This window comes from Panicum virgatum, chromosome 8N, assembly GCF_016808335.1.
Source record: "Panicum virgatum strain AP13 chromosome 8N, P.virgatum_v5, whole genome shotgun sequence".
Classification (NCBI taxonomy): Eukaryota; Viridiplantae; Streptophyta; class Magnoliopsida; order Poales; family Poaceae; genus Panicum; species Panicum virgatum.
Genome location: NC_053152.1, coordinates 23,580,757 through 23,594,161, shown reverse-complemented (window position 1 = coordinate 23,594,161; position 13,405 = coordinate 23,580,757). Strand labels below are relative to the sequence as shown.

Genomic DNA, 13,405 nt, shown 5'->3' with positions numbered 1-13,405 from the left:
AAGGTGAAGTGGTATTTGTGGAGCAGAGCTGTTTTTTTAGAGGTGGAGCTCTTCTAAATAGTCCTTTAAAACTATGGCATTGTTTAGTTCCAGCGCAAATTTTTTTTTGCGTTGAAATCTTACTAATTTGAAGTACTAAATGAAGTCTATTTACAAAACTTTTTGCACAGATGAGTTGTAAATCGCGAGACGAATCTAATGATGCTAATTAATCCATGATTAATCAATAATTAGCAAATGGTTTTTTTGCATGTGTCACAAATATTCGATGTGACGGTTTTTTTTTCGTTTATGGGTTTATGGGGTGCGAACTACAGCGCCTATACTTATTTCGAGACAGAGGAAGGAGGGTTGTACTACTTCAAAAAAAAATTTTGCCCAAAAAATTTTGGTAACTAAACGCGCCGTAAGCGCCGACGGCGATGACTTGTCTCTCCTTGTCTGCTTTATTTCCCTCTTCCTTCCGCACGCCCGACGACCCCCACGAGCGCCGTTCCAATCCCCCGGTCGCGAGGTCGGCCTCCCCACCAGTACCTGCCGAGAGATTCCCTAGCCTCCTCCCTCTCCCTCGTGGTCTTCGGGACGAATCACGCGTAACTAATTAACCCTAAACCCTAATCCATCTGCAGATTCGGCGATCCGTGGTGCGGGCGTCGGGGGCAGGTGGTCGTGAGGGCGAGGAGGGATGAGGCTGGCGCCGAGGGAGGCAGAGAAGCTCGCCCTGCAAAATGCCGGGTTCCTCGCGCAGAAGCGCCTCGCCCGGGGCCTCCGCCTCAACTACACCGAGGCCGTCGCACTCATCGCATCGCAGGTGAGCGAACCAGGACGCCGACACTAGCTCCAATTTCTGCTCTAGTAACCAAAACGAAATAGTCGCGCGTACGGACAAAGTCGCGCGGAATCGTGACCGCTGCTTTTATTTTTGTTTGGATACTCGCACATTCTGTGTGGGGATATGTACTTGTGATGCGGAACAGGTTGTTGGGATGCTGCGTGCATAATTTCCTTTTTCTTTTAAGGATTTGCTACGTGCATCGTGAAGTTTTCCAAATTTTAATGGAAATACTACATAAAGCAATGCAGAAATACTGAGAAAATTGCAAATTTAGGACTCCAAACATCCCGCTTCACAGTTTTATCATTACTAACATTGACTTCTTAAAAATAGGACTCCAAACATGTGCAACTTGATTCTGCTGCCACTCGGTGTATTTTCTCTCTTTTCTATTTTATTTTTTATCTATTTGGCATGTGAATTGACTGTATTGTCCTTCCTCATTTTTTGATTCTGCTGCCACTTGGTGTATTTTCTCTCTTTTCTATTTTATGTTTTATCTATTTGGCATGTGAATTGACTGTATTGTCCTTCCTCATTTTTTCCGTCACTATTTGCGCCGCGCTCCTAGAACCAGCGTGTTCTGAATTATGATCAAGAATTGTGCCCCCATAATCAAACAACATTGAGAAACAAAGAACAGCCAGCGCCGTCGTGTGGTGCCTGCCGGCCCTCCACTCGAGGCTCAGCCGCCGTGCCAGCGACCAGCCCACCAGAGCACCAGCACGAGCTTACTAGTTGCGCACCCCCCGTAGCAGCTGTAGTTGCCACCGCCGCCGCCGGTGGCGCAATGCTGCTGCAGGTGGATGTAGCCTCCGCAGCACCCACTGCCACAGCCTGACCAGCTTCTGCCCGAGCCGGAACCCTCCGTGGGATCTCCTGAGCATGGTGAGGATTGCAAGAAACTGCCGAAGACAAAGCTCTCTCCTTTTCATCGTCTCCCCCTTCATAGAAAAAATGAATCACATCAGTAAAACCAAAACCATACGAGTGTGCAGAGCAATCTTACCGGAGTGCATAGCAAAACCATACGAGGCAGCTTGTATGGAGAGCAATCTCATGGCTGAGGAGGTTCCTCCCGAGGAGGGCGCAGCCTGACAGCCACGATGGCCTCGCCTGGGGCTGGTGCTGCCTCGTCCAGGGCCTTGCTCGGCTAGGGTCCTAGGCTGGTGGTGTCCAGGGGCTACGGCCGGCAGCGGCCAGGGGTTGGCTCTAGGAGCGGGGCGCAAGCGGCGGCGGGGCCGAACTAGCTCGTCGGGCGGATGGGTCTCCATGGCGCCGGCGCCGGCCTCGCGAGGTGAAAAAGACGATTGGGAAAAATGAGGAAGGGCAATACAGTCGATTCCCATGCCAAATACATGAAGAAGAAAATAAAAAAGAGAGGAAATACATCCAATGGCAGTAGAATCAAGTTGCACATGTTTGGAGTCCTATTTTTATGAAGTCAATGTTAGCAATGGCGAGCCTGCAAAGAGCGATGTTTGGAGTCCCAAATTTGCAATTTTCTCCAGAAATATTCCCCATTCTGGCCTTTTGCTAATTGCTACTCCCTCCGTTCCATATTGCAGGTCCTTATTGCAAATTTAGATACATAATTTTTACTATGCACCATATAAACGCTTATCTACGTGCATAGTAAAATTTGGAACAGAGGGAGTATGTAGTGGTTGTTCAGATTCTCAGTTTTTCCTTTTTAGCTCTTCCTGCACGGCTATGCCCTCAGGACTCATTTGAGTTATCTTTCCTGAAGAATATGCAACGGGGGAATGCAGTGGCGAAGCTAGTGCTAAGATTACCGTGGTGCACTCCTAAAGAAATTTGCAAACTTTTGTAGCAATCCATGATGAATTTAAGTCAAATTAGTGGTAATTTTTTCCACTACCCTGGTGCATGGGCACCAGGCTACTTGAACGTGGCTTCGCTCCTGGGGGAATGGTCCCAAATGCAAGGGAAGATGCTGACAAGATTTAGTCTCCGGGCAAAGTGCTTCTGATTTGTTGGTCTGGCAACTGCTTTTCTTGCCAGATTTGTCTGACATGATTGAATTAATTCCTGTCACAGATTCTTGAGTTTGTCCGGGATGGAGATAAAACTGTAACAGACCTGATGGACTTGGGGAAACAGATGTTGGGCAGGTGGGTTTGCATTCTGCCTGGATTACTACGCTTTCCTGCATCATTACTTTCACCCAACAACTGCAACATAAAAACTTGGCATTGCATCACTCAGATGAAAATGGAAGATTACTGGCATGAGTATTTTAAACTTTGAACCATCAATGTTTTTGAAAATTACTTAACTGGGTCTAGGTGTGAATATTTTTAACAGTAGCTGACTTCACCAGAGATACAGTGCTTTCTAGTGAATACATTAAAATGCCTACATGCCTCATTGCCGTTGAGGAATAGCTAGCCATATCTGCTCATTTCTTCTAAAAATTTTCGAAAGCTTCTGACTTCATTTTTGTCACTTAAATGAATATGATACTGATTTAGTTATTGCGCTGATCATCTGCGTAAAAAAAAAACAAATCAGTATGTCTTACTGCAATTTATTTTTAGTCCTTTCCTCAAATCTTACTCTTATGACTACTTCTTCACATAGTTGTTCAGTTGCTGTGATATACATATAACCCTTAAGCTCTGACAGTTTTGCTTTTCCCTTCCCTGCCAGGAGACAAGTTCTTCCAGCTGTTCCATACCTTTTACATACTGTACAGTTGTTCTTTGCTCATACTACATGATACTTACCATTTCCATTTGTATGCATCCAGATATCATAAATGAAAATCATTTCATGCGTTCAGATAGTAGTGGACAACCATATTTGCTCTTAGGAAGATCTGAAAAAGTTTTGTCTCTAATATCACTGTTTCATCTAGGTCGAAGGAACATTTGTGGATGGAACAAAACTAATCACTGTACATGACCCTATTTCTTTGGATGATGGAAATTTGGAGCTAGCACTGCATGGTTCTTTTCTCCCAGGTCATCTATTCTTATCAGCATAATTGGTTCAATTATGTTCAAACTGTTTTCTGAATTATATGGCTATAAAATTCTTTGATTAATGTGTTTTATGGAGTCTCTGGAGATGTGCCTGTTTCAGAATGTTTTTTAGGGCAGTGCTGTTCCTAAAAGTCTTTGGCCTATTCTGTTTTCAAGAATACTTGACTAGTGGAAACAATAAGGTAAAAAAAAAAGAACTGTACAGAATAATATGTAACTGCTGCAGTGCCTTCACCTGAAAAGTTCTCCGGGGGTGATGTTGAAGACTATCCTGGTGAAGTACATTACAGTTCTGGTCGCATAGTTCTAAACCTTCATCGCAGGGCTTTAACTTTGAAGGTTGTTAATAAGGCAGACAGACCTGTTCAGGTAGGAACCTTGGATGCATAGATATTTTTGTTTGGACCCTGGTGCAAATCTACTGAAACTTCCATTTCTATTCACCTTTCCTATCAGAATGAAAAATTGCTGTATTATTTTAAACTTTTAAAGAGGAGATAGGCTTAAAATCTTTTTCAAAATGCCTCCCTAATAGTTAAATTTCAGTGTTACTCAATCGATGACATGATGGCATCCCACTTGGTTAATGTTGAGCACCCAATACATTTCTGGCAGGACATGATTTTTAACTGACAAACACATCATAACAAGTTCAGAGAACATTTGTTCTGTTCCACCATGTTAGGTTGATTGTGTAGTTTGGAACTATGTAAAAGGTTTTAGAATTTACTTAATCTCACATTATGATCACTGCATCTATATCGATTTTAAAAGTAAATTTGAAAATGCAAATCTCTGAATATCTAGCTAATCCTTATTCTTTAATATGAAAGTTTTGACAAAGGAAACGTCCTATTCATTCATTGGATCGGTTAATGTTGAAGTCCCCTTTGTTTGTTTTTTGTTTCAAGGAAACCATTCTCTTTGCTTAATCATAAAAACATATTTTTCTACACTTGTGTAAGTTTAAGTTTTCTGATGACCAAATTTTGCATAATTTCTTGTGATGTGGCTTTGATCCAACTGCCAATTTGGATGCAGTGTAAGTACTGTGTGTAATAAGTTTAACTGACATGGTATTACACCCTCATTTTCTATTTATTTATGGTACAAGCCTTTCCTTCAAAAAATATTCACTTCTAATCTTCAAGAAAAATTTGAAATATGTTTTGCTCTTGCAGATTGGAAGCCATTATCACTTTATAGAGGCCAATCCTTACCTAGTTTTTGATAGAAAAAGGGCCTATGGCATGAGGTTGAACATACTTGCTGGAACAGCTGTTCGATTTGAGGTGATGTTATTTTACCCACGCTTATGAAGGGAATAAGTCTCTGTACTTGTGGTCTTTGTGGGGCTGTACTTGTAGTCCTGTGTGGGGCTGCAGCATCTCATTTTCTGCAGCACGCACTAGCACCATTGTTGCCCTAGAGGACAGCATCTTGGACTGCTTTAGCATCTAGATAGGACAGCAGTTAGTCCTTTCATTTGGCATCTTACACTAGGAGTAGAATATGCCTCAGTGTTGGCTGCCCTGCAGCTGTGTATAAATGTGTTGCCTCCCCTCCCGTTGGATGGCATGGCATTGTGAGTGTGAATGAAGAAAAACCAGAAAACTTCCCCAGCTCGAGTGTCATCCTCTCATCCATGAGTAACCATTGAATTACTAACATCTGGTATCAGGGCCGTACTTTCCTGTAGACTGGATATCTCTTGTTCCTCTCCTTCCCAAGCAGCCCAGCCACACCCAGCAGCTAGCGCAGCAGCAGCAGCACCGGCTCCCTTCCCCCTCTCCACGCAGCAGCCCCTTGGAGGCGCGCCATGTCCGACGCACCGTCTCAGCGCTCGGTCGCCTCGAGCGCACGGCGTCAGCGAGACAACGAGCTCGCCGCGGCAGAGGAGCGCAGGCGAGCGACGGCTCAAGCCGCTGCAGCAGCGGCGAGGGCGGCCAGGCTAGCTGCAGCGGAGCTGGTGGCGGCCAGGGCGGATGTGGAAGCAGAGGAGGCGGAAGATGCAGCGCGTGCGGCGGAGGTTGAGGTTGAGACCTTGCGCGGCAGCCTCAGCGGCTCCATCGCCGGCGACACCACCGCCGACGGGGACCTTGAGGAGCTGGAGAGGGAGAGGGCGCGGGAGCGGACCGCGCGGTGGGCAGCAGCCCACCCCGGCGGCGACGGCCTGGACGGCGGCGCGCCCGGCGGCGGCCTAGAGGGTGGCGCGCCCGGCGATGGTCCAGGAGCCCGCGCGCCCGGCGGCGGCGGCCGCGCCCCTGGCGGCGGCGCGCAGGGTGGCGTCCGCGCTCCTGGCGGCGGCGCGCAGGGAGGTGGCGGCGCCCCCGGCTACCACGGCATCCAGGCGGTGGTCCGGGACGTTGGTCCCGGTGGCGGGTGGCCAACCCTCACCAAGTCCAACTACGTCGAGTGGGCCGCGGTGATGAGGGTGAGGCTCCAGGTGCGGCACATGTGGGATGCCATCCAGTACGACGACGTCGACTACGATGAGGACCGTCGGGCACTGGATGCGCTCATCGCCGCAGTCCCTCCCGAGATGCAGTTCTTGCTTTCGCAGAAGGAGACTGCCAAGGAGGCTTGGGATGCCATTGCTGTAGCTTGCATCGGCAGCGACCGTGCCCGCCAGTCCACACTGCAGGCACTTCGCAAGAAGCGGGAGAACCTGGCCTTCAAGCCAGGTGAAGACGTCGATGACTTTGCTCTCCGTCTTAACACTGTTGCAGAAGATGGTGACGTTCGGCGACGACACCTACGACGAGGAGAGAGCTGTCGAGAAGCTCTTCCGGTGCGTCCTCGAGAGGTGCAGGCAGACCGCTCGCTCGATCGAGTCTCTACTAGACCTCTCCACCATGACGATCGAGGAGGCGATTGGTCGCCTCAAGGTCGTCGACAGCGACGAGCCACAACCTCCCTCGGGAGGTATCTCCATTGGCGGGAAGCTCCACCTCACTCAGGAGTAGTGGGACGCCCGGCGCGGTGACAGGAAGAAGGGGGAGCCCTTTTCCTCGACTGGTTAATCAATTAACCGAGGCGGTCGCCTGATCGCCTCCGTTAATCCCTCAAGTAACTGTGACGATGGCTTGGAGGTGGTTGTGCTACCCGGCAAAATCAGTTTCGCCTGCCTAGTAGTGTTAGTTTCTACAAGATGCTCGTGTAATTCAAGATTCAAGACTTTTGAAAACTTTTACCTCAAATCAGTCATTTGTAGGTGAAGTGGAATAAAAGTGACGCTCTATATTGAAGGATCTAAATTGGAAGAAAAATACCATATGGGATTGTATAGCCTGCCAGATATGTGCACATATCGAGACAATATGTTTATTAGTTGCTTATTTGGTACCTTAATCGGTTGTATACTTTCATTGACCATGACCTCGTAGAAGTAACTTTTGAAAAGAAAACTAAAAGTCGAAGTTCGACTTCCTCAGGGCGTTGTCCACACAATACTCCGATCCATTGACGTCAAAAGCATTACTCTCAACACCGGCCGTCAGCAGTTCATCGACATCATGTAAATCAGATCTCAGGAGGACGTTCCAGTACTTGTTACAACTTAGAAGAGCAGCCCTGCTACGTACGTGCTAGTTATTATATACTCCCTCCTTCCCCGTTTATAAGGCATACACGTATATCAAGATTCAAACCTTCTCATCTTTGACCAATAATTTGACTATTAAATTTTTATTTTTATAATACAAATTTCATATGATTGGATTCATAATCAAACATAGTTTACAATGATTATAAGTTTATAATCAAAAGTGATATAATATATGATAAATAAATGGTCAAAGTGTTGTTTAGAAGACCGTGTCATGTTCTACCATGCCTTATAAACGGGGAAGGAGGGAGTAATAGGCAGTTAGGCACACATACACCATGACACCAGTACAATGTACGAGCCTGTATGAGGTCCAGGTCGTGAGCCGGTGCCTAGTGAAGGCCTCCAACACCTCGATCGAGCCGCACGTCGTCACCGTGTCTAACCTCGACCTCATCACACGGATCATACAGACCTCCATGTTCGGTGTCTACGACAAGCCGCCGGCCGGCGATTTGCCGTTGTCGCTGCCTTGGACGCCGGCTTCATAAATTGCTTTGTCAGATCAACCCCATTCCCATAAACATTGCTTTAATTTCTGAATTTTTCAATTTGCTTCAGGATCACCCCTAGCAATTTTATGGCACAGAGATAGAAGGTGGGCACGGATGAGTAAATGGAGTTGACCATCACTAATCTTCAAGCATAAGAGAGGAATAATCTTGTTATGCCTATCAAGTGCTGCTCCATTCTTGTTTATCCTAGGGGTAAACTCAAATGTGTGAAAGGATCGAATGGATCCAACTTAACAGTTTAGTGTGCATGCCAGCTGGTTCATTTTCTCATCCGAGACATTGATTGGAATAATGAATGATTTGTTGAAGTTGACCTTGAGCCCTGTTAAAGAAGCAAAGAATTGCAGAGTCTCCTTTAGCCTTTCAAGTTGTGGTGCATCTGATGGGAGAATGATGTGTGTGTCAATCACCACCAAACTCCAGGCCCCGAGGATGACTAATTATATTTTGATCAGCTGCATCATTTGTGACCGACTGAAAAAGGTCAGCTCCTAGAACAAACAATAGAGGGGATAATGGGTCCTGATGCCTGACACCCCTTTGCAATTGAAAGTTTTCCTTAGCACAGCACTAAGAAGTACAGGAGAGGTGCCTGAGCTATCCAATGGATCCATGTATCAGAGAAACCCTTGTGCTTTGGGACCTCCAGAATGATTTGATGTTCTATTCTATCAAAAGCTTTTTTCAAAGTCTAATTTCAGAATAACAATCTCCCTTTTTTCGGTTAAAAAAAAACAATCTCCCATTTTGGACTTGCATTGTGACATATGTGAAGGAATTGAAAGGCCCAAGCTAGGAAATCTTGGACGGTCCTCCCACTGATGAAGCCATATTGGTTGGCGTTACAACTTTCATAATGACTACTTGTAGTCTGTTTGCTAGCAATTTAGTAAGCAATTGGACTAGTTGGGTAGGGAGATAGGTCTGTAGTCATGTATAGTCTCTGGCATATCCTTCTTACGTAACAGAGTTATCAGACCCCCCATTGATGGTCGTTAAATCAATATTACCAATAGGAAAGTCACTGCAAGGTTTGAGATGTCATCTTTGATTAGATTCCAGCGCTTATTGTAGAAGATGCCATTGAAGCCATCTAGCCTAGGTTAATGCTGGGCCTCCGAAAAATACATTAACCGACTCGGGCACCTCCCATTGATACTACTACAAAAAAAGATTTACCGCGACCTTCTTTTAGCACCTCCGAGGCGGGTAGAAAAAATAACCATCTTGGTTAATGCTGGGCATTAACTGAGATGGATATTTCTTATTAACCGAGGCGGTTAGAGAAACCGCCTTGCAAAATACATTAACCAAGGCAGACACCTTATAAAAAACCGTCTCGGTTAATACCTCTATTTTCCAAGGTATTAACCTTATAAAGAAACGCTTCGGTTAATAGACTGAGCTCACTTAAAGCCAATATGAGCCCAGTTATTGAGAAGACAATATAACTGAAGCAAAACCCTAACCCTACTCACTCCCTCCCTCCCCTCCCGCCGCCCCTCTCTCCCTCTCCTCTTCCTCTCCCCCACGATAGGGCTTGCTGGGCCGCGCCACGCCGCACGTGGAGGGAGAGAGGGACGCCGACAACGGAGCTGGCCGGCTAGCGCGCGGATCCCTCTCATACCCCCTCCCGCTAGCTCATGCTCACCCGCCGCCCTCCTTCATCCATCCTCACCTCAGTCTCGGGGCGGCGGAGCAGAATGGCGTAGGGGCCAACGAGCGTGGGGGCCGGCCAGCACAGGATGGCGCGTGCGGGATGGCGAGCACGGGTGCCAGCAAGCGCGAGGGCGGCGAGCATGGGCCAGCGAGCCTCGGCGTGCGGCAACGGGGGACGACCTCGGTGTGCGGTGGCCAAGTCCGCTGGATGAGCTTGAGGCGGCCGGATCTATCCCGGCGACGCCCGGATCTGGTTCCCTCCTAGCAGCAGCCGGGCAGATCTGGCGGTGGTCGGGTGGACCATGCGGCGGCGCGCCGGGCACTGGTCAGCGCCCGTGGATGGGCTCGGTGGGCCCGTGGATGGGCTTGGCGGGCTTGTCCATAGGCTTTCAATTTTTTTTAGTTTTTATTCGATTAACCGAGGCGGCCATTGCAACTGCCTCGAAGCCAAGGTCACGTAAATGACCTGTTTTCCGAGGCAGTTGCCATGCCCGCCTCGGTTAACTCTTTTTTTCTACCTCGGTAAACTTTTCTGTATTAGTGGTTGGATGGCATGATGATAGGATCCTGGATCCTACCGCGGCTGCGAAGGCTGCGAAGGTTGTACGGAAAGGAGGGAGGAGTGCGAGGCTTGGGCAGCCGGCGGCGTATGGGCACAGTGGCTGCTAATTGCGGCGGGCGTGGCGAGGGAGCAGAGGTGGTGCTAGGTACACCAGCTATCTGATAATGTTCTGTGTACAAACTGCTATCATCTGTTTTCGCAAAACTGATGCAGTTTCTTCAGCATGAGTAGGTAGCTATCGCCTGAAAGAGCTAGGTGTTCTCATCCCCAATGTTAACCTATCTAACAGTATTCATTTGTTCTTAGTAAATTATTTTAGCTTTAGATGATCAAGTAGGTGGGCTTTGACTTTCAATCTAAACCTACTTTCCAAGCAACTGAGTGTCCTTTGATCCTCAAGACCATTAAGCATGGCCATCACAAAATTAAAGTTATTTATGTATCTGCTCAGATTTGCAAGATTTTTGCTCCTTTTCTTCGGCCCAGATCTCACCTGCTTGAATTTCCCATTTAAAGTTTGAGCAGCATTGGCACAATAAGGAGTATGATTCCAATGCTGTTCCACCACCTCCATAAACCCTAGGAAGTTGACCTAGTAATTCTCAAAATGAAACACAGTTGACTTCGGTATGTGAGTTCCAATTTTGACCATAAAAGGCACATGATCAGAGATAGGATGACCAAGCACATGCAGTGAAGTGGATGGATAAAAAATTGCCCACAAGGAAGAGGTGAACACCCAGTCAAGTTTCTCTAGAAGACTGTCAGACTGTATACTACTCCATAAGGAAGCCCTGCCTTCAAGGGATATCTCTGCCAAGTCAATGACATTACCACCCGGTCTGTTTCTGTTTCTGTTATCACGAGACCTGATCAGGTTGATGTCTCCTCTGCTATCTATTTGAGATGTATCAAAATTGTAACAGCAGAAAATAAAGTAGGTCCTATCCACTACATTTGAGGGGCCATAGATGTTGGTCAAATGAAATGATTTATCAGTGGGGCAGCAAACAAGCTTGACGGTGATGGAGAATGCTCCAACAATGGGAGAAAACTCAAACATGCATAGGTGTCTATGACAAAACTTTAGGAGGAGTCCAAGAACTCCCTTTTGGTTTTATGTAGACGGATAACACAAAACACAAGACACATTCTCTAACTTTATCTCTCAGAGCTTACTATTTTGATAGGGAGTTGATGCCCCTCACATTTCAAATGAGATACTGAATGCTCTGTTGTTACTCATTGTGAAATAGACACAAATATCTCTCAGAGGATCCTATATTGATAGGATGATCAAATGAGCATCCAAGGACAGATCAAATATTGATAAAGAGAAAATGTTGAAAGAGGTAAGGTAAACAGGAATGGAAGGGATTAAATCAGAGCATCAATCACATCATTGACCAGGAGAAGCTTTAGATCATGATCAGACCTGTCACGAGCAGGAAAGGTTGGGGAGGGGATGTCCTGAGGGTCACGCTAGATGCCATGATCAGAATAAGTACCGAAGTCTGCCACCATGCTAAAGACCACTAAGGCCAAATCTCACTGATCCAAGTCCAATCTCATAGCTGTCATCAGCAGTAGGGTTTGTAGCGATAGGATTCAGACACATCCACCTGGGTCAATCAAAAGTAACGGGATGCTGGAGAGCATCAGGGGGAAAGCATTTTTTTTAGAAAGGGATCAGATTTCATTTAAAATAGGACCCCTTTTACAATTGAGACCTCAACATAAAATAAAATTACATTGAAGTACGCCACTAGGTCCCTATCCCTCATCTTCCTTGCATTTGGTGAAGTCCACTTCTTTAGAAAACTCCATCGCTATGAAACTTCACCAGATCCGGCCACGAGAATCGCAATTTCCACCAACAGAAGACTCCACAATCGTGGAGACCGCAAAAGAGGCATAGAATGATCAACCACTGTAGGGAGTAAAGGGCGCCGAAAGCACATCGGCCATATTTTCTGAAGGTTGAACCGACCATAAGATACGACACCGCCATTAGCCATCACCATGGGGGAAAGCAAGTTCATCAGCCAGAGGGGTGACATTCTTCTTAATGGCATACACATGGCAAGTCAAAGATCTGGCACCATTTGGGAGACCAACTTAAACCACCACATCATTAGGGATACAAGGCATCATTGCTGAGCAGGACTTTTGCAACTATTCTTGTGTTGTTATTGGTGTCATGCTTGCCTTAGCAATGGCCATGTTGTTCCTCACATCATGCGGAAAAAGCATGACCACAACCTAAGCTTCTGTATCCACAGCTTGAGCTTGCGCATTATCCGATTCATCATGCCTAACAAATCTGTTCTGATAATCTGGCCCAAACTGATTCTATCTGAGAACTGTTACCTGTCTACTGGGCTACGGAATTTGACAAAAGCATATTCAATGAGGGAAGGCTATATCTCAGCAAGGCGCACTCCATGATAGACGAAGAATTTCTTTATCACTATTGCTACCGAGAGTAGGAAAGCAATAGCCTAATCCTCATTGAATAGATCCATGCAGTCACCCAAATAAACATGGAGACTAGCGAATGTGCTGCAGGATCATGGGGATAACCTCAACCCCCTAGGAGCATGGGGTGGGGTCCATTATGATGTTATCCATGGTTGTTGGAGGACACGATGTGGGGGGATCGAGGTTTTCTTGTTGCCTTGGGGAAGATGAAGAGGCAGAGAGGGCAGGGGCGAAGGAGGAGAGGAGGAAACTTTATAGGTTGTTTTGAAACCTCCGGAGGCTTGCCAGTGGGCCTGGAGCGGTTGACGGGTCGGTAAACAGAACCCCTAGATTTATTGTGACAAAAACGTGCCACATGCATATAACTGTAGCAGGATTTGCACCAGATATGATCCGTCCATGTTGTGATCTTGTCTCCCCAAGAAAGGAAACAGAAGCAAAGCAGATCAGAGGGATGGTGTGATTTGTGATGCAGCTCCGTAGATTCTTGCGGAGGCCCTCAACCGAATTTAAATTTTAAATGGGTTTTGAAGTCTTGGCCAAAGAACACGAGCGAGCTGAAGGAGGATATTGTTCTCCGAACAAGAATGGGAGCCGGTAAAAAACCAAAGGTTTTATGGAGTATTCTGAAGCAAAATTTGAATGGTAGTACGAGGAGGGAAACGAAATTCGACAGAGGACCATAGTCTTGCTGTGGTGTCCCGACGGCCAAGCAATAGTCTTGAACCAGATTGATGA

At 46.6% G+C, this 13,405-nt stretch overlaps 1 protein-coding gene across 3 annotated transcripts; it reads left to right on the top strand.

Annotated features, from left to right (window-relative positions):
* The first annotated feature begins 400 nt into the window (after positions 1-400).
* On the top strand, positions 401-5,465 carry LOC120686669 (urease-like). Of its 3 annotated transcripts, none has more exons than XM_039968883.1 (7): positions 401-514; positions 630-811; positions 2,897-2,970; positions 3,509-3,554; positions 3,717-3,822; positions 4,070-4,212; positions 5,025-5,465. In XM_039968883.1, exons 2-7 carry the CDS (start codon positions 686-688, stop codon positions 5,160-5,162), a joined length of 633 nt encoding a protein of 210 aa, XP_039824817.1. In that variant the 5' UTR covers positions 401-514; positions 630-685; the 3' UTR covers positions 5,163-5,465. The 3 variants fall into 3 exon arrangements, with proteins under 3 accessions (XP_039824817.1, XP_039824819.1, XP_039824818.1); XM_039968884.1 differs by having other exon boundaries at positions 432-530; XM_039968885.1 differs by lacking the exon at positions 4,070-4,212 and having other exon boundaries at positions 5,025-5,150.
* Positions 5,466-13,405: the final 7,940 nt, after the last annotated feature.